This window comes from Leptopilina boulardi, unplaced genomic scaffold, assembly GCF_019393585.1.
Source record: "Leptopilina boulardi isolate dan_hultmark-lab unplaced genomic scaffold, ZJU_Lbou_2.1 LbouV2_300, whole genome shotgun sequence".
Taxonomy (NCBI): domain Eukaryota; kingdom Metazoa; phylum Arthropoda; class Insecta; order Hymenoptera; family Figitidae; genus Leptopilina; species Leptopilina boulardi.
In genome coordinates this window covers 128,323-151,044 of record NW_026137864.1, presented here as the reverse complement: position 1 = coordinate 151,044, position 22,722 = coordinate 128,323, and the positions used below count along the sequence as shown (strand labels likewise).

At 25.6% G+C, this 22,722-nt stretch overlaps 1 protein-coding gene across 2 annotated transcripts in view; it reads right to left on the bottom strand.

Moving 5' to 3' along the window:
- LOC127282509 (activating transcription factor of chaperone) overlaps nucleotides 1-22,722 on the bottom strand; it is a 42,527-nt gene that overhangs the window by 9,549 nt on the left and 10,256 nt on the right. The window contains exon 1 of one of the 2 annotated variants that reach the window (XM_051306779.1): nucleotides 5,500-6,556. The exons of the other annotated variant lie outside the window; for it this stretch is intronic. Within the exon in view, the coding sequence (XP_051162736.1) occupies nucleotides 5,500-5,542 (43 nt within the window). The 5' untranslated portion in view covers nucleotides 5,543-6,556. Of the gene's footprint in view, nucleotides 1-5,499; nucleotides 6,557-22,722 lie in introns of those variants that run through there. 2 annotated transcript variants of the gene reach the window in all.

The window sequence follows — 22,722 nt, the reverse complement described above, 5'->3', positions numbered from 1 at the left end:
TCAACACATTACTATTCAGAATGATTTCCTATGGAGATACAAACGATCTTGTGGACTAGTTTTTTTTAAAAAAATATTTAAACTCACGTATTTTTCCAACAAAACTATTCTCCACGTGGCTTATTATGTATATTAGATAAGAAACGCAAATTACTGATGAATTGTGTACACATTGATTGAAATTTACACAAACGAAGTTATTTTTATATTAATTTAATATATTATTATTATTCGTTATAAAATTATATATATATATATATATTATATATATTCAAGCTGAATAAGCAATAAACGATGTGATTTGATTAATTGAACCAAAGGATATTGCAAAAATAATCAAAAAAATAATAATCAAAAAATAAAAAATATACAAAAAATAGAAAAATATGAGAATAAAAATTAAAAAATAAACTAAAAATAAAAGATAAATAAAAATAAATTTTTGTATTGAATTTAACAGTAAACATTTTATCAGCATTTTATTTTTTGTAAAAAAAAAAAATTTTCTACAATAAATAAAATTTTATTTTATTAAAAATTAATTTGTTATAAAAAGAATAAATATTTTTTTTTTTTTACAATTTCGTGTATATTTATTTTAAACAATATATTATCACATTTGTGTTTGCTTATGAAAAATTGAATTAATTAAAAAAAAATTCAAACAGAATTTTGTTTGATAGTTTAAAATTGTAATAATGAAAAGAAAAATATCTTTTTTTTTTTTTTTAATTAACAGGATAATTAGAACTGAACTTGTTGTTGATAAGAAAATATTCGCGTCAATAATAATAATATATTAAAGTGATTAAAATAACTAGCCATTTAAATTTTAAAAGAGGGAAGCTATCAAATATGTGATATTCTCTCTCCAAAGTGGTATTGTATAAAAGCATTGAGAAAATTATTGATAATAATGTATTTAAAATATTTAATGAAAGTCGAATCATATATGTATATATTTGCAACTTTGACCAATCTGGACCTATATAAAGAGATTAATATTAGAATTTCAACATTCACGCTAACTCGCAGCCCTGACCTACTTTTCTAGGAAACTTTGAACATTTCACGGTTTAATAGTTTTTAGCGTTATCATTTTTGTCTTGAACCCCGGAGCTTGAGGTCAATAATATATTTTTGCATGACAAAAGCCGCACAGATGTATTTAGAAGAAAAAAAAAAAAAATGAAAAAAGGGTATAACAATATTGTTATCTCGCATTCTAACAATAAAAGAGATCATGTGATCATGAATATAATCAGTTTGAAAATATGTTTTGGAAAACATTTTCATTTTCTTTTCAAATATAATCAAGATATTTTTTTTTTCTATAAGCGCGATGTGTATATTTTTTAATCTATTTATTTCAATTGGTCATCGCAATAAAGATAATTGTAAAAATAGACAAAAGAAAAAAAATCAAACAAAAATATTTTAGGTAATTCGAGAATGAGAATATAAAAAATTATTTTAATGAAATAAATTTTTTTTTCAATATTTTCATAGTTATATCGGGACGCATGATATTATGTTCTAAAAATCATTAGTTAGAATTTTCATTTTATGAAATTTCATTTGTCATAATTATTTTTGAGCCGAATTTTTATTTGATCGAATTAGTATTTTGCAGAATTTTCATCAAAAACGATTTTATATATTACAGAATTTTTATATAACCGAAAATTTACTTCACAGAATTTTTATTTGTTCGAATTTTTATTTGCTCGAATTTTCATTTAACATAATAGACATTTTAAAGAATTTTTATTGGGTAGAATTTCATTGAATAGAATTTTCATACTACAGAATTTTTACTTAACCGAAAAATCATTGAATAGAATTTCTATAATTGATAGAATTTTCATTTGACCGAAATTGCAAATGGCCGAACAAACAATCGACAGAAAGATTTCGGTGCGATTTTTAAAATCAACCAATCACAATTTTATGGATAATTTTTGATTGCTTGATTTTAAAAATCGCACCGAAATCTTTCTGTCGATTGTTTGTTCGGCCATTTGCAATTTCGGACAAATGAAAATTCTATCAATTATAGAAATTCTATTCAATGATTTTTCGGTTAAATAAAAATTCTGAAGTATGAAAAATCAGTTAAATGGAAATTATATCAAATAATAATTTGAACAAATGAAAATTCATCTGAAAGAATATAAAATGAAAATTCTATTCAATGAAATTCTACCCAATAAAAATTCTTTAAAATGCCTATTACGTTAAATGAAAATTCGAGCAAATAAAAATTTTGACAAATAAAAATTCTGTGAAGTGAATTTTTGGTTATATAAAAATTCTGTAATATAGAAAATCGTTTTTGATGAACATTCTGCAAAATACTAATTCGAACAAATAAAAATTCGACTCAAAAATAATTATGACAAATGAAATTCCATAAAATGAAAATTCTAACTAATGATTTTTAGAACATAATATCATGCGTCCCATTAAAATTCGGTGAATTGTAATTTCTATCATTTAAAAATGCGAATCACATAAAATTCGATTGAATCAGAATTCTGTTTAATGAAAAATTCGATAAAATTAAAATTCTTTTCAAATAAAAAGTCATATAATGAAAATTGACTGTAAAATAAAAATTCTGCCAAACAAAATTTAGGTAGTTAAAAATTTTATTATATAAAAATCGTGGTAAAAAGTATAAATTAGAAAATGTGTCAAATTTTTTGAATTCAAAAATTAAAAATTCGTCTAAAAAATAATTATTTCTAATAAAATACTGTAAAATAAAAATTCTATTTAATGAGTTTTATGGGAAATTCAAGTGCCTAAAAAAAATGCTTTTTTTTATAGAGAAAAACACGATTTTTAGTGCTGGACATAATCAAATCTGTCTATAAAAATGATAAAAACAGAATTTAAGCTTTGAATCGAAAATTTATACGCACTGATACATGCAAGCGTATAACGGAAATTCACAACAAAAAGTGAACGTATATATATGTTTATTATAACAGTTTTCAATAGCCGAAAATTTATTGCCTATTCTATAAACAGGTTATTAATCGGAGCTAGTTTAAGTTGTTGGAATTTAGAAAACCTATTTGAAAAATTTTTTCCATTTTTTTTTTTTTCTTTTAATATGATAAATGTCTCAAGTTAATATATAGAAACTTATCAATTATTATTTGTTAATTTTATTATTTTTTAATTTTTCTTTTCTTTTTTTTTCACTTAATGTGACAAACGTTAAAAATATGGAGCTATAGATATAAAAATCTTGTGTGTATAAAATTATTCTAGATAAGAAAAAAATATTTTTTAATGTTTATCTAATTTTTTTATTTTATCATTTATTTAAATTTTTATTTTTAAATTTTAGTCATCCGGGAATATTAATGTAATGAATTATATTATATTATCTATAAAAATATCTTTTGCTTCTGGATTTTCAGTAGATTTTATTTTTGTTGTGTAACAATAAACTAAATTTTATTTAACCGAATTTTCTTTTTGCAAATTCTTCTGTTTAGTGAATTTTTAACTAAATTTTTATCGAATAGAATTTTTACGTAATAAAATGTTTATTTAATGAAATTTTTCTTCATTATTGAATATTAATTCAAATTTTTATTTAGATAACAGAATTTTTAATTTCTATTCAGAAAAATTTTCGATAATATTTAAACGAATTTTTATTTCACCGAATAATTTATTTGTTAATTTTCATTTTTATTACATAGAAATTAATTAATAAAACACTTTTAAAAAAAATGAAATATATTTTTCATACAGAAAATAATACAATTTTTTGCCTATACAAATTTAAAAAAAAAATTGTTGATTAAGAAACGTTACACAAAATTTGTTGACGAATGTTCAAATTCTATTTTATACAATTCTTGTAAATATAAATTTGGACAGATAAAAAATTCGATGAAATAGAAATTCTGTATTACAAAAATTCAATGAAGTAGAAAATAAACATTTTCAAAAACAGAAAATTCGTACGAATTATTTTTAGCGAATATTCATGAATTTCAAAATTAATCTAGATTTTTTTTTTTAAAAACTTATTTAATCATATAAAATTTTTGCATTGAATTCTTGAAAATATAATTGAAAAATTTAATTATTAATTACTTAATTTTCATTTTTTTAATATTTATTTTATATTTAAAATATAATTTTGTTGAAATTTATTCTATTCGTTAGATTCAAAAAGCATATAATTGCATTTGATTCTTTGAAAACAATGCAGTCACATTTCTTTCTTTCATAATAACTTCTTACAAATCGTATTTATTTACTATTAATAAGATTCCAACCCAATTTTAAAGATTTTTTTAATTATTCTTTAATGTTTGTTTAATTGATTTTTAAGTATAAATATATAGTAATTTACGAAAACTCTATTTTAGATATATATATATAGTCTCACATTTATAATTCCCGCACTTGACATAAAATATTCAAAAAAAAAAAAAAAAAAACACAAAATTTTGGTCCAAACAATATAAAATAGAAAAAATTAAAAAACAAATTAATTGCAGATAATTTAATAAATAATTTATATTTTGTAACAAACAAGATATCTTCAAATTCTGATAAGACTGATAATAATTTCAATCAGAACAAGGTATTGAAATTTTATAAAATCTTTTTGTATGCATTCTCTAATATATTATTATATTTTTTATTTATTATTCCTATTTTTGTGATAATAACAATAACAATAATAATAATAATAATTATTATTATTATTAATACTATATACAGGGTGATTTTTATGTTCCGGACGCCCTAAATTTTTTATTTAAATTTCATTTTTTTTTAACTTTTACTACTTTAAAAGTAAAACTTGAACTGTCCGCAGTTTCTGTCAATGTTTACTCTAGAAATAGTAAGATATACTATTTCCGGAATAATTTTTATTATTTCAGGAGTAAATTTTACTATTTCTGGAATAAAAATTGCCAGAAACCGCGGACAGTACAGGTTTTACTTTTAAAATAGTAAAAGTTACTTATATTTTTTTTTTTCATTTTTCTCCGTGTATTTAATTAAAATAATGTAATTAATTTAATGATAACTTATTTATTTTAATTTCAAAATTGTAATTAATAAACCCATCGTAAGAATTAATTAATCAATAATTAAATTGATCAATGAAATTTATATAATTAAATTAATTTTCCTTTATTTATTCATTTTCAAAAAAAAAAAAAGAAAATAAAAAGTTTGTAACGAAATTATTTATGACTTATTACTGCGTCGAATAAACATCTTTCTGACAAATTAATGAGAATATAAATATATATATATTTTTTTTTTTGAAAAAGGTCAATGGCTATTGGCTAATTAAAATTAAATTTTTAATAACGACTAATTGTTTATGAATTTTTAATTTCACTCCCCCCCCCAAAAAAAAAAAAAAATGAGAATTAAATTGCATTCCATTATGAATGAAAAAGAGAAAGAGAAAAAGAGAAATATAAACATCATAATAAAGAAACCTACCACCAAAACAGGCAACAGACATTCTTGCCATGTTGATATTCATTTTTGGATGATGATCAAATGCAAATCACAGAATCAGCGGTAATGCCGAGATTGAGGAATAATAATAATAATAATAATAATGAAAAGTTAAAGAAAAACGAAAGATCAGAAAAAAAGTACACAAAATTAATGTGATTAACGATCGAATATGGTGGGCTAGATCTACAATAATAATTAAAGTATATCTTGTCCTCGCATGTGTTTTGTTTCCTTTTCAACGTCTTTTCACAAGTTTTTGAGAGTTGACAATTATTTCTTTGTTCCACGTGTACCGATATGCGAACTGCATGCTATTATATAACATTAGCACACTCCAACATTGAGATGCTGGATGGATCTCTTCTGTCACTTTTAAATTTGCCAGTATCACAAAATTCACTTAATGGCCCATAAAAGCCATAAAATGTTCAATTTTATTTCAAAAAAAGAAAACTTTACGTCTCCGTTGTTTTCACTCTTCTTCAGTCTTCCCTTTTTTTTTCTCCCTCTATCTCTTGAGTTCTTATCTCAAAAATATTGAGATTCTGTATATCCTTCGATGTTTCACAACATTTGAATTAAAAAGGTCACCTGGTCAAGTTATATACACACACACATACACAGAAACACGGGAAAAATTCTTCTTTCAAAACAGTTGTAGATCGTATCAATTGAGTTGAACGATAAGAAATTCAAGTGTAATGTTAATTGGGTGTACACGTGGCTAAGGGACAAGGGAGAGACACGTGTTAAACGAGTGACACACACACACACACACGAAAAAAGAAAAAAAAAATAGAAAACTAGAGATCTTTCAAAGAGACTCGAAAGAGAGTCAACGAGAGACTAAATTAACACGCACGCAACTAAAACACTTGAAGCAAACTGGAAGGCACTGCCTGGCAGCGACTTCTTGACAACTCTTGTCGATTTGAGCCAACCTGCGAACGAGAGGCGTGTTACATACACGCAACCAACGTTACGATTCAAACAAGATTTTGATTTGTATTGAAAGACATTTCACACACAATCATTTCAAAGAGTTGTTCTCTCTTGCTTGGGGGGCTTATCTTTGGACTTTCCCTCCTCTTCATCTTCCTCCTTATCCCCTGCCACTTTATATCGCCCTTTCCTCTCCTCTCCTATAACACGTCATCCCCTTTCAGAGTTCCAATATATAGAGGTTAACCAGTTTGTCCCACTCTCCTGTTTACAGGGAGAAGAAAAAAAGAAGAAAAATGATAATGTACCTCTAGTTTGTTTGTATATTTATATATACATATATATATATATGAGAGAGTGGCACCTTCAAGAGTGTCATTTGGAAAAGCTCGAAGTGTAATTGATACACAACTATATACATATACGTTCAGCGGTATTTCTTGGACAAATTTTATATATTGCTTGTACTGAATCCGTTATATAAAATATATGTGTGCTTGATATTTATAACAAATGAAATGTTTCTCATATATATCTCTTACGCCTCTTGTTACAGTTCAATCGTCATATTTCTCAACTGATACTAATGACATGACAATCATGAAAAAAATTCCCCAAGTAGATCGAGACTATACCATATATATATATATATATATATTTATTATTGAATAAATCGACAGAATTTCTATTCAGTTGAATGTAATTTTCACTTTTTAAAATACACGCCTTTGATCAATTTTTAAAGTTTAAAAAAGTCGATTTTGTCAATCGAAATCATAAAAAAAAAGTCGATTTTGATATTTGGAAGAGTTTCAACTTAAATAACAAAAGAATGTACTTCTAAAACATATTTTTTAAGTCATAAAACTAAAAAATAGTAGGAGGTTCACAATGTGATTTTGTAACCTTAAATTTTTCAATTTTTTTTAAAAACGCTATTATTAAAAAACTATTAAAAATTAGATGTTGGAACTCACCAAAAACATAAATCACTTTATTCTGCACAGAGGAACGAAAGAATTATTGCAAAAATTTATTATTTTTGGATGATATACGATTTTAAAAAAAAATTTATTTAAATATTCTCAAGATTTTTATTTACTTACAACTTTTTTGTCGGTGCTCCGAAAAAATTGAGGTTTTGCACAAAGATTTTTTATAATATTCTTTACCTTCCTTTAAAATCTCACGAAGATGTTTTGCTTCGTTTTGGAGATATTAATTTTCAAAATTTTTTATTTAAAAAGGTTAATTAAAGGACTTGAAGTTAACTGACCAATTTCAAATCGCTACATTTTAATATATTTTTATAAAAAATGGAGCAGTTTGAATTTGGTTAGTTAACTTCAAGTCTTTTAATTAACCTTTTACATAAAATTTTTTTAAAATTAATATCTCCAAAGCAAGCATCTTCATGAGATTTTAAAGGAAGGTAAAGAATATTATAAAAAATCTTTGTGCAAAACCTCAATTTTTTCGGAGCACCGACAAAAAAGTTGTAAGTAAATAAAAATCTTGAGAATATTTAAATAAATTTTTTTTTAAAATCGTATATCATCCAAAAATAATAAATTTTTGCAATAATTCTTTCGTTCCTCTGTGCAGAATAAAGTGATTTATGTTTTTGGTGAGTTCCAACATCTAATTTTTAATAGTTTTTTAATAATAGCGTTTTTAAAAAAAATTGAAAAATTTAAGGTTACAAAATCACATTGTGAACCTCCTACTTTTGATATATTTAATATTTTTAAAGGGAATAAAATTTTTACCATAATATTATGGTTAATGTATTCAGGGAATCATTGAGTTTCACATATATTAAAACTAGATTTTTTAATAATTTGGTCGCAACCACTATTAGACGAAAGTCAGTGGACTAACCCTTTTTCTTATTTTCGAAAACTTTACTCCGCGATTTGTCACTGCCCTGCGAGAATTGTTATTTAATTTTGAGGACAGCACATAGCGTAACTAATTACTTTTTCTTTTTTTATTATAATTTTCTTTTTTTTTCTTATCATATGAGGGGCTGATAGTAAAAATGGTTTAAAAAAACATTGGGAGCAAAAGTGGGATAAGTGACTTGGGAGCAAAAACGGGTTAAAATGATTCGTGTAATTTATTGATAAATTCATTATATTATCGATTAAAAAATATTAATTATAATAAAATATGCATTTTTTCCTATTGTTAATATTTTTTAATCGTTAATATAATGAATTTATCAATAAATTACACGAATCATTTTAACCCGTTTTTGCTCCCAAGTCACTTATCCCACTTTTGCTCCCAATGTTATTTTAAACCATTTTTACTATCAGCCCCTCATATAATAGTACTTTGTACGAAAGGGTGTTTTTTCTTTTTGTAAGCCCGTTGATACTTAAATAAATAAATAATATTTCAAGAATATTGTGTAAAAATTTCAAGCCGATCGGAGCAAAATTGACAAAAGTTATGCGAGCATTTAAGCATTACACAGGAAAAAAAGAGTCTTACTCCTAACATAGTCAAATTTTTTATTTTGATTAGAAAGTAGCCGATAACTAATATTAATCACAAATAATGGTCTAAAAATAAGCCGTTGAGGTCTTAATGAAAAATGAGATATTAATATGAAAAATATTTAGTTCTATTAGATTGAAAACAAGTCTTTGTGGTCTTGGACTTAATACAAAATTTTATTTGCTAGAAATGAGACGTTAAAAGTCTTCAATCAAGTCCATGAGGTCTAGATACTATTGAATTGTAACTAGACGTACAACGAAAGTGCACGAGTGTAAAGTGTCATGGACACCTTTCCAAAAATGTGACGCGTCTAAATAGTTAATCGGAACTAAAAGAATTATTTCAAAAGACTCACATCTTCATTTCTGTATAAAAATTTTTAAAACTATATTTATAAAACATTTTCACACCATGAATTGTTTGTGTCCTATAAATTCAGCTTTAATTGTTATGAGTGTGAAAATAATGTTATGTTGCTCCGCTGTGTTTTTGTATATTTTGAATTTATTTTGTGTTTAACCTTTTGCGGACATTTTTGAATGTTTTCTGCGATGTCGTTGATATATATATATATATATGTATAAGTTTTGGGGTCGCTGATTACGAATCTGAAGTCAGATTTCAAAAATTGTCAAAATTTAAAATTGCGTTTTTCTCGAAATTACATTTTTGAAATCCATGTTCACGATATCTGAAAATTTACTAAACCAATCGTTTTGAAATTTGGCACAGTTCTTCTTGACTAAATTCCTCAGGTAACTACACGGAAAAAAAGAAAAAGTAACTTTTACTACTTTAAAAGTAAAATTGGACCTGTCCGAAGTTTCTGCGCATCTCTGGCAACTTTTACTCCAAAAATAGTAAAATTTACTTCAGAAATAGTAAAAATTACTACGGAAACAGTAAAATTTACTACAGAAATAGTCAATTTTACTATTTTTCGAGTAAAAGTTGCCAGAGATGCGCAGAAACTTCGGACAGGTCCAATTTTACTTTTAAAGTAGTAAAAGTTACTTTATTCGTTTTTCCATTTTTCTCCGTGTACGAGAGCTTTTTTTTTAATAATTATATGGAATTATATGGAAAGGTTCCAAATATAATATGATAAGGAATGGTTATCAAGTGCGAAAATGTTGATATATTGTTAAATAAATATAATAAAAGACATAAAAATTGTTAGAAAATCCAACACTTCTAACTCTCACATTTTCTAACTATTTTCAAGTCTTTTATAATCATTATTTAACAATATATCAACATTTAAATTGAGTTTATACAATAGAAATGTCGAATTTTCTATTTCAAAAGTGTTTTGACACGAATCGAGCCGCAATTAGTGCATTTACCCTAGTTTTTATTAATCAACAAATTATAAAAAAACTATTTTTTAGGCAAAAAATTATATAATTTTTCATTTTAAAAATGAGGGATTTATTTAGATTTATTTCTTTAAAAATCGTTTATCATAAACGTTGCGTACTTCAGCTTCGTAATCATTAGAAAATTGGAAATTAGAAGTGACGTCATTGTTCGGATTTTCCAACGATTTTCAAGTATTTTATAATAATTAATTCAACAAACATTACAATTCTTGCACATCACAGCCTTTTAACAACATAAATTAGACTTTTCTCATAAAATTTCAATTTAATCCATTGAATATTTTATAAGAAAAATAGTCAAAAAGTTAATATTGTGGCGATCACGTAACCTAACAACAACAACATACTGTGAAGTTTCTTCTTTGGTTTTTCATTTGTTGATTTGCTTTTCTTTTTTGTTGACTGTTCAGTAGCACGAACATTCTCATTTTTTTTATTAGTATTTAATTAATTTTTCTGTAGCCTGTTCAATACTCGTTTGTTTTTGTTTTCTAATTGTTTAGAAATTTTTATTAGTGTGTTTATATAAATTTTACTTGTTAGCGCAGTTTCAAATAACTTGAAAGTTTAAAAAAAATTTGTTTTAGTAAAAAAAAGACAATTATAGTTGGATTCTATCCCAAAAAATCCGTTTCGAACAGCCTGTCTACATTTAATAGCACTTTTTGTCTTTATTGACTGGCCTATTACGAAAGTTTCGGATTTCAATAAGACTTAATGTATTATTTCGCGACATTTCGAAATTTGTTTCCGAGCCAGTTTCTATACGAATCTTAATTTTAATTTTACAACAAAATATTCTTTTCGAATCAATCCCTTTTATTCTGTAACTAAATTTTAATTCTTTTAAATTCTATTTTCACTGTGGGCTAGGACTAACTTTAAACCAAAATTACTGCTCCATCTTGGTTCTCTTCAGATATTACTTCCACATTATTTTCTGAGTAATTTTAACCAAAGATGAAAAAAAAAACGTTAGAGGGATTTTTGAATAAACTCGATTTTTGTGTATTTTTAACTTTTCATGGTATATTTTTCACTTTGAAACAGTTGAATATTAATCAATTTGATTTCTAATATATAAATTCTTTCTGAAGTTGGCGAGTATTCAATGTAGAAGTGTCCGAATTCAAACTCAATGTTTGTTAACAATCTAGTTTAATTTCATTACTACTCGCTCAAAAATTTCAAAAGCTATAGAAGTCATGAAGAAAATTTTTATTGTGTTTGCCTTTTTTGTTTCGGAAGAACGTCAACAATGACAGAACAATAACGATTTTCTTCATAACTTCTAGCTTTTGACATTTTTGAGCGAGCTGTAATGAAATTAAACAAGAATTTTAACAAACATTGAATTTGAATTTTGACACTTCTAAATTGAATACTCGCCAACTTCAGAAAGAATTTATACATTAGAAATCAAATTGATTAATATTCAACTGTTTCAAAGTGAAAAATGTACCATGAATCACAGCCATTCCTTATCATATCTTTGACTTCTTCATAAAATATCAACTCAATCCATTCAGTATTTTACGAGAAAAGTGGTCGAAAAATTAATGTTGCGGCGATCACGTGATCTAACAATCACATGCTGTTAAAATTAGTCCAAGTCCACCGTGTTTTTTTTTTGTATCATTCCGAAACTAAAATTTAATATTGAATACTTTTCAATCCTAAAATTTAATTCCAAAGAAGCTCTAAAATTTCGAAATAAATAAAAAGCGAAATTTTTCTTTAGGTTTGATCTATACTCTTTAGAGGGGCGCATGAATAAGTTCTAAAAATCAATTGTTAGAATTTTCATTTAATAGAATTTCATTTGTAATTTTCATTGAGCCGAATTTTATTTGTTCGAATTATTATTTAATAGAATTTCCATAGAAACGATTTTTCATACTCATATTCACTATAATAGCTGAACATTAATTTCCCTTTTTCTTTATCGTACTTTTTTCCAACATCAATCTTGATTATTCCTGAACTTTTAACCCTTTATTAAGGCCTGTTGCTGGTAAACTTTAGAATCACCGACACATTTTGATAAAAATTAAGATTATAGCTTTGAATTATAAACGGCATGGAACAATGTAGTATTATTGTGTAAGGCAAAACCTAATAATTAAAAAAATTATTGTTTTGTTTTTTTTTAGTAAAATTATTATTATTATTATTTCTTATATCATTCATTCTAAATTCTTCTCCATTGTCTTCATAAAATTTTTTGATGTTATTTTTCATATTTTCTAATTCACTTATTTGATTATGAATTTTTATTTTATTAATGATGAATTAATTGTTCCAATAACTTTTACTTTTTATGGTTTAATTTTAAGAACTTGGCTGGGTTACTATGGAGTTCTCATTTCTATTTTAATGTTGCATCTTGAAAAAATAAATTTAAAAGTAAATTTTTGATTTTGTTATATATTTTTACTATATATTTATATTTTTAGATATTTACTTAAATTTTGAAGACAAAACAAATATTATTTAAGATTTAATATTTTTAATTCATTTTGAATCTAGTTACCGTCAACCGGGGTAATTGTACCATTTCAGGGGTTATTATACCCATTGATAGTTTTCAATGAATAAAATTTTTATTTTAAAATATTATATTATATATTATATATTTTTTTTAATTTCTCAATTTTAATGACCTGTTGAATAAAAAATTAGCATTTTTGTGAGTATAATTACCCCGGTTGACGGTAAATTACAAGATTATTATATTACTTAAAAAAATATAAATTTTTTTTAAATTTTATCATTTTATTTACTATATTGATAGTTAACAGGATGCGATTGTTAGATCACGTGATCACTTCAATGTTAATTTTTCGACAGCTATTTTCTCGTATAAAAAAAAATAAATATATTGAATTGCTATTTCATGGAATAAGTCTAAAATATGATAAGAAAGGGCAATGAGCTCCGAATGTGTTAATATATATCGAAATAATTATTAGGAAATTATTAGAAAATCCGAACAGTGACATTCAAATGTTAACCGAACATTTTCTAAAAATTTCCATAAATATTTTATAAATAACTAATTCAATAACAAATATCACATTTTTAGTAGAAAAATTGTTGAAAAATTAACATTTGTGTCAATCACGTGATCTAACAATCGCATGTTATTAAATTAAATTTTTAATTCATTTTCAAATTATAAATCAACTTATATTTTCCAATTAAAGTATTAAATATTTGAAGGACTGACAAATATTTGGAAAAAGAATTTCTAATTTAACAGAAAATCAAATAAAAGTGTCATTCACATCAAAAGTTCAGTACATTGACCTTCGCATTATTATTATATGAAAAAGTCTGATAGATAGCCTATTAAACTTTTCACCTTGAACCGATTATTTCCAATGAAATTTTATTTATAATTCATAAAAAATTCTCTTCAACCTTTAAAATTATTTCATATCGAAATTTTCAACAATTAATTACTCCAGTATATTGGATTTTCTTTAAATTTCCTTTACAATTTTGTCGAAATTTCACTTCTAATTATTATAAAAATTTTTTTTTTTTGTTATTTCATAAACGAAAATGAAAAATTTGAAAATTCATTGAAAAATATTACAAAATTCTAAATGTATATTAGGAAAAAAAAAAATTAATTGCTCCATAATATTAAATGTTTTTCTTTGAAATTTAATGACTAGTTCAATTAAATGTAAATTAACTTCCAAAATGAAAAAAACAATTTAACTATTATGTAATTGTAATTAAAGTGAAATAAATTTTGATAAAGATTGGATATTTAAAAATTTTTTGTGAGATTATTAATTTAACTTTGAAGGAAACTAGATTCATGTAAATTTGAATCTTAAATACTACATTTCGTTTACGCAGTAATTTTCCATCGTTTTAGATGATATTAGAATTACACTATAGATAAATATATATATATACTTATTTTTATTTTATTTTAAGACTGTAATCCATGATTGCCCTAATGCTATATCTCATGATTATTTTTAAGTATGTCGCAGTACTTTTTTCAAGGTTATATATATGATGTTCGTTGTTTTTTTTTTTTGTCAGAAATAAGATAAGAAACCTATTTTTTTCATTATCATTTAAATGTCATTGTGTATGAACTATCAAAATTTTCAGCAGCAGCATCTCTATAATAAAATTTTTATCAAAATCAAAGATTACATTGGAATTTATTGCGATGACCCTTATTGATAGTTACAAATATATAAAACGAATTGCACTGATGAATTATTTATCTTTTTTTCAAATAATAATGTTTAAGGGTATGTGGGAACCTCCCACGTGACCTAGTATGGAAAAATGTATTTTGGTAGTATACATCTTACTCTAAAATGAAAAAATTTTTGTCTAAAATTTTTGAGGAATGATAGATTTGAGTTCAAGCAATCTCGCTGTTTTCCGAAAAATACATAATTTTGTGTTAAATTATTAAAAAATGAAGTTTAAAAAGTGGCATTTTTAAACGAAAATGAAAACAAAGATGGCGGCGCATACACAGACGTTGCTTGAGTGTGTCAGTGCTTCAGTAAACAGCGCCAATTCGAGCAAGTGGCCGCTGAATGAACTATAATAAAACACATTATTTTACTATTTATTGCTTTATTTGGGACGCATGAAAATGCACCACCTGCCATTTGTCGGAATAGTCATTTAACAGAAAGGCAAATATTAGAAACGCCAATTAACGTAATTGTCATTTGACTGAATTGCCATATAACAGAAATGCCACTTAACGGAGTCGCTACTTAACCGATGTGTCAAATAACAGAAATGTCACATAACCAAAATGACAAGTAACCGAAATGTCAATTAACAGAAATGTTATTTGACAGAAACAACAATCAACGGAAAAGACGCTTAACCGAACTGCCAGCTAATAAGAACGTTAGGTTACGAAAATGACACATAACCAAATTGTCATTTAACGGGACTGCCATTTAACAGTTTTAACATTTAACGAAATTAACAGTTAACAGCACAGTCAGTTAACACAATTGGCATTAAACGAAATTGACATATAACTCAATTGTCAGTTAACAGGATTGTCAACTATCAGTCTTGACATTCAAAAGAATTGACATTTCACGAATTTATCATTTAACGGAATTGTCAGTAAACGAAATTGTCATTTAACATAATTGTCAGTTAACGTAATTGTCATTTACCAGAATTGTCAATTAACGGAATTGTCATTTAATAAAATTAAAATTTAACAGAATAGTTGCCTAATGGAATTACCAGTTAACAGCGATATCAGTTAACAGAAATGCCATCCAACGGAATTATCATTGAACGGAATTGTCAATTAACGAAATTGTCATTGAACGTAATTGTCATTTAACAGAATTGCTAGTTAACATAATTGTCAGTTAACAGTAATGTCAGTTAACGTAATAGTCATTTAACGGAATTAACATTTAACGGAATTGTCATTGACTGGAATTATCAGTTAACAGCAATGTTAGTTATCGGAATTGACATTTAACAAAATTGTCAGTTAACACTATTGTCGCTTAACGGAATTGTCGTTAAACGGAATTGTCGTTAAACGGAATTGTCATTTAACAGAATTGCTAGTTAACTGAATTGCCAGTAAACGGAATAGACATTTAACAGAATTGTCGTTTAACGGAATTGTCATTTAATGGATTTGTCAGTTAACGGAATTATCAACTAACGGAATTATTAATCAACGGAATTGATATTTAACGAAATTGTTTTTTAACGGAAATGTCATTTAACGGAATTGACATTTAACGGATTTATCATTTAACAAAAATGTCTTTTAACGGATTTGAAACTTAACGGATAATATTTTATTATGTGAGTTTACTCTCTATCGAATCTATAGTTTTAGTTTTGTTATAAAATCGCGCGAAATTTAAATGTAACTATAGATTTGATAGAGTGTAAACTCACATACTAAAATAGTGTCTGTTAAGTGACAAATCCGTTAAAAGCCATTTCTGTTAAATGACAAATCCGCTAAATAACAAATCCGTTAAAAGACAATTCCGTTAATGGACAAATCCGTTAACTGTGAAATCCGTTAAATGGCAATTCAGTTAATTGTCAAATCCGTTAAAAGACAATTTCGTTAAATGACAAATCTGTTAAATGTCAAATCCGTTAAAAGACATTTCTGTTAAATGACAAATCCGTTAAATGGCAAATCCGCTAAATGACAAATCCGTTAAAAGACAATTTCGTTAAATGACAAATCTGTTAAATGTCAAATCCGTTAATTGACAATTCCGTTAAATGAGAATCCCGTTAATTGACATATTCGTTAAATGACATTACCGTTAACTGACATTGCTGTTAACTGACACTTGCGTTAAATGTCAAATCCGTTAAATGACAATTCTGTTCAATGACAAGTCCGTTAAATGACAAATTGGTTACATGACTATATTGTTAAATAACGATTTCGTTATATGTAAATTCTGTTAAATGACATTTTTGATAAATGACAGTGCCGTTAAATGTCAATTCCGTTAAATGACATTTCCGTTAAAAGAAAATTTCGTTGAATGTCAATTCCGTTAATTGATAATTCCGTTAGTTGATAATTCGGTTAACTGACAATTCCATTAAATGACAATTCCGTTAAACGACAATTCTGTTAAATGTCTATTCCGTTTACTGGCAATTCAGTTAACCGGTAATTCCGTTAAATGACAATTCCGTTTAACTACAATTCCGTTAAACGACAATAGCGTTAACTGTCAATTTTGTTAAATGTCAATTCCGATAACTGACATTGCTGTTAACTGATAATTCCAGTCAATGACAATTTCGTTAAATGTTAAATCCGTTAAATGACTATTCTGTTAACTGACATTACTGTTAACTGACAATTCTGTTAAATGACAATTACGTGCAATGACAATTTCGTTAAATGACAATTCCGTTTATTGACATTTCAGTTACATGTCATTTCGGCTATGTGACATTTCTGTTATTTGACTCGTCGGTTAAGTAGCGACTCCGTTAAGTAGCATTTCTGTTATATGGCAATTCAGTCAAATGACAATTCCGTTAATTGGCGTTTCTGATATTTGCCTTTCTGTTAAATGACAATTCCGACAAATGACAGATGGTGCATTTTCATGCGTCCCCTTTATTTTTTATTATTTTTGCGTTAAGTTATAGTAAATGAATAGAACAGCGAGATTTCTTGCGCCAAACAAAATTATTTTTTCAAAATTTTATCCCGAAATCATTTTTTATTTTAGAGAAAGTTTCAAACCACAAAAAACGTCCTTTGCCCACATACCGTTAAATAATTTGAAAATAAAAATTATATCGTCAATCGGGGCTATTCTGGTAAAAAAAAAAAAAGTAACAATAATGTTAAATTAGTAAAATTGGTTTTAGAAATCAGAATTTTTTTTTTTTGAAATTGTGAAGTTCTGTAACGCTAGTAATTATTATACGAAAATTCATTTCGTAATAAGTAAAAAAAAAACTCTTGTACTTCGATTTTATACACAAGAGTACTACATAACCTCAAAAAGAAACATTATTATAATTTTACATGGTTTTCAAGTTGATTTAAAAACTGTTTGATTTAAAATATCTTAAAAAACAATTATGGGCCTTGTTAAGTTATTTAATTAGCCTAAAATATCTTAATTTGAAATTTGTCTAATAAAATATTATTCCTAACCTAAAAAAAAAATTCAGTAATTATACACTGTAAAAAATCCCAATGTTAATTTATAATGTATCAAGTTGGAAATTTTTCAATTCACGTACAACGTTGAATTTTTACAGCCAGAATGTTGATTTACAAACTGTTTGTATCATAACCTCCCGTTTGTAATTTTTCAGAATTTTAGTATCAGAAATATATTTTTTTCAATATAAAATAAAAGTTAACAAATGAAACAATAAAATATTATTCGTAATTTTCTTTCAATAAACTAGAGAATAAGAAATAAATTAATAATAAACGGATAAGATTAAACATAAATAAAACAAAAAAACATTATTTGAGATGCTTTTTAGGTTAGTTTTGAATTTGTTCGCCTGTGGATATTACAAACGGGCAGTACATGAACAACCTGTATGTAGAATTACATAGTAAATTTACATTTTAATTTTAAAATTACTGTCAGCGTGTTAAATTATTAGGTGTATTATAGTGAAATTACAAACCAAGAAAAATTTTAATTACAACCCAACTGTAATTCAACATTGGCCTTTTTTACAGTGTAGGGGCATTTTACGTAAAGCGGACAACCCCGATCTTTGTTTTTTTCCATATTATACTTTTAAATATTACAATTTTATTAAAAATCCATTAAATGAAGGAAAATAGATGAGGATTTTATGGTTTAATATCGTTTGACATCATGGTATTAATTTTGAAGATTAAATTAACTTTAACTTCAAAAATTGAAAAACAAATTTTGAATCAATTTTTCATAGACTTCGACTATTTTTACAATAAATGTAAAAATATCGTAAAAGATAGCTTAAATTGTGTAAACTCTGTATACCAATTTGTAAAATGGCATCTTTAATGGTTTAAAAGATATTTAATATATAAAAAAAAGTGCAGGTCGAATTGGGATTAGAAGTTCACGTCGCTAACTTCAATACGATCTGCATTATTTTTTGAAAATTAAATAACTTTTAAACCATTAAAGATGCCATTTTACAATTTGGAATACAAAATCTACCAAATTTAAGCTATCTTTTACGATATTTTTAAATATTGTAAAAATGGTCGAAATCTATGAAAAATTTATTCAAAATTTGTTTTTCAATTTTTAAAGTTAATGTTAATTTAATTTTTAAAATTAATACCATGATGTCAAACGATATTAAATTTACTATAAAATACACACCTATTTTTCTTCGATTCATGGATTTTTAATAAAATTGGATTTTTGTTTTTTGCCTAAGGACTTTTGGGAAATCTGTATACAGATACTTTAGCTTCCTCATACTAAGGTTATGTGGGGTTGGTAATAAAAAAAAGAAAAATAAAAAGCTGAACTACTGCCAGCCCCAATTCACTAAAACCTGTAACCCTTCTTGTGGAGCGTTGCACCTCTGTCAGACCATGACTAGCTTATGTTTTCCAGGGTCGCTGAATGCGAATCTGAAGTCTCTTTAACCCCATCACGTCATCAGGGTTTTGAAATAACCTCAAAAAAAACCAAAATTTAGAGGTTTTTTGAAGTTATTTAAAAACTCTGACGTGATGGGGTTAAAGAGACTTCAGATTCGCATTCAGCGACCCTGGAAAACACAAACTAGTCATGGTCTGATCAAAAGCTCAGAACATCAATTTTTTTGTGTGCCAGTGTTTATCAATCAATGTCAAAGCGAAATTAACAGCACACCAGAAAACCAAGATCGGGGTTGTCCGCTTCACGAATAATGCCCCTATAATAAAATTCCCATAATAATTATAATTTTTCACCAACTTTTTAAAAAAATTTTTATACAGAATATGTAGTTAAAATTTTCAAAAACAGTAAATTACGGTATTGCGCATGTACGGATTGAAACTTTCAAATGAAAATTTCAATCTTTCAATGAAACGTTTCGCGATTCACTATAGCCCCAAAAAACTATTATAATAAAAAATTTGAGTTTATATAACTCACTAGATAAAATTTTTTGTTTTTGTTTCTAATAAAACGTAGAGAAAATCCACAACACGACTGAGTATTTTTAAAACATTTTTCTAAAAAGATTAGAATTTTGGTTAATCATAGAACAAAAAAAAAAAAATGCGATTTTTATACCATAATAGCCCCGGTTGACAGTATTTAATTATTTTATTTATTTTAGACAGAGATTCTGTGATATAAACACCTGCGACAATTTTAGAAAGTCTTTATAGAACTTTTGCTATACTTGATGTAAATTAAATACGTTTAATACCTTAACTTTTTTTTTCTTCTTTTTAAAAATCAAAGTATCAAATCTACTGAGTGCGGATGGTATAAAAGTTATAAACAGGTTGTGCGCTTTCGTCGTATGCGGTTTATATTACTATTATACATATATTGAAATGTAACCGGTCTTTTGAGTTCTTGTTGTCCGAAAAATAGTAATCCGCGTATATTAAAGAATAAATACACAAAACTCTTTTCTGTTAAAGTAAACAACAAATTAATTAATCTCGAAAAATCTCGAATTTTTTTTTTTTTTCCTCTTTACAAAGTAGAATAAGCGGATTTGTATATTAAATTCTCATTTAAAATTTTTATGTTGTGTTGTCTGTGATAAATGAAGGTTTTCCACCTATTCAAATCGTTTATAACAAAGTAGTATTCAATAAAAAAACAAAAAAAAATGTTCAACGGGCGTCAATATTGCACACAATAAGCGGAAAAAATTTGAATAATTAAACATTTGCAATAAGACAAATGGATCATTAGTTAAGGAATAAATGAAGGTTGTCGGTATATAATATTCATCAAACTCTGCTTACTGAGTCGCAAGTTTTTATTTAATAATTTTATTGTCGCGGATTTTATGGAAAATATGTAAAACTGGTTTTCCCTCTACTTAAGTAAAACTTGACGTATATCTTTTATCCTAATTAAACGTTCGACTTGATAATTAATTAAATTCAATGCAACGAGTTTATAATTTGTTTTTTGTGTATTTTTCTTTTTTTTTTTTTTTTAAATAATTCACAATGATTTCCTTGAGAGCAGAAACCTTTGTGAAAATTAAATTAAAAAATTAGATTTTTTTTATCAAAAACTGCTTGGGAACTAGTTCCCAAGCTGATTTAGTACTAAATCAGTTTTTATTTATTTAATATAATGTTTTTATTTTAAATGTGAATTTTGAAAAGGGCTCAACTCGAAAAAGCTTAAGTGTCATTTTCGCATAACTAATTGATAGTAAAAATGACCCTTACGATTTTCCCAGTTGAGCTCTTTTTGAAATTCAGGTTGCAATTAATTTATATGGATAAACTTATAATTCAGAAAAATTAAAAAATTCCTTTTTGAAAATATCACTTCAAAATGACTCGAGGAATTTATTTCTAATAATGAAAAAAAAAAAAAAAAATTTGACACTTCTTTAAGTTTCCGATAATTTTGCTGATAACTATATTAGGAAAATTTCTCATGAAATTTTTTTAAAATTATTCTTCAAACTAATATAGATTAAATCTCGAAAATCAGTTGGTTAAAAAAAATGATACGTTTAATTTTGGTTTTATTAATTATCAAATAAAGTAATAATAATAATAATAATAATAATAATAATAATAATAATAAAATTATAATAATTTCTGAACAAAAAATTATTTTTAAAAATTAAAAAAAAACTGAGACAAATCTTTTGCGGCCTACAACTTGTGATATATTCTTCAACATTTATTAATTCTCTATTATTTGTAGATCAAAGATTTATTACAATTTACGTGCATATAAATAAAATGATAGCCAGGAGCATTTATATTTAAATTATCGCTATTAAACTACTTGTATAGTAGTAGAATTTGTTTCAATGATAGAAAAAGATAGAAAATCGAACAAATAAAATTGAAAATTTAATTTAGGGTCAACTTGGGTAAATCCGAACGCTTTTAGTAAGTTTCAACAATAACATAAGTTTTTTCTTTTAAAAGACAATACTTCCGGTATTCTGGTGCATGAAGTTGTTACTTTACTTCCATAGAACAATTTTATGGGGTAGAAAAAATTTTTGATAAATTACAATCGCAGGAAACTTAGCGTTCGTATTTACCTTGATACTTTGCAACTTTCCTAAAATATGGGGGTAAATACGAACGCCACTGTATTTCAGAAAAATCTTAGGGAAAATAAATTTAAAGTATTGCAATTGTTAAACTTATATAAAAACTCAAAAAAAATACGATAATAAACCTATTATGTAATAATGCATCATATATAAATACAAAAATCAAACAGGTTAAAAATTAAAATGCATTACACAATTAAAACCTTCAATAACTTTATCAAATCATAACGGATTTTTGCAAAACTTGCTACAGAAAGTATTTTGGAGTGATTGAATGTAAATACAAAAATAAAAGTCAAATTTTTTAAATTCAAAATGGCGTACGTTCCTAAAACTTATTTTTAAAAATGATCAAATTTGCTAACCCTGAAACCCCCCGAGTAACAATTTTCGAGCGAATGCAATGAATTTTTTAATTCTCGTCCGCCATTTTGAATTTTGAAAAACTGACTTCAAATTGGTAATTAGCGACCCCAAAAACCGTAGAATACCAAATTTTATTAAGATCCTGAAAAACTTTTTTCAACAAACCATTTGGCAAAAAAATTGAAACACTCCTTCGAGAGAACAGAGATTAAGTTTCTGCTTATTAATTACT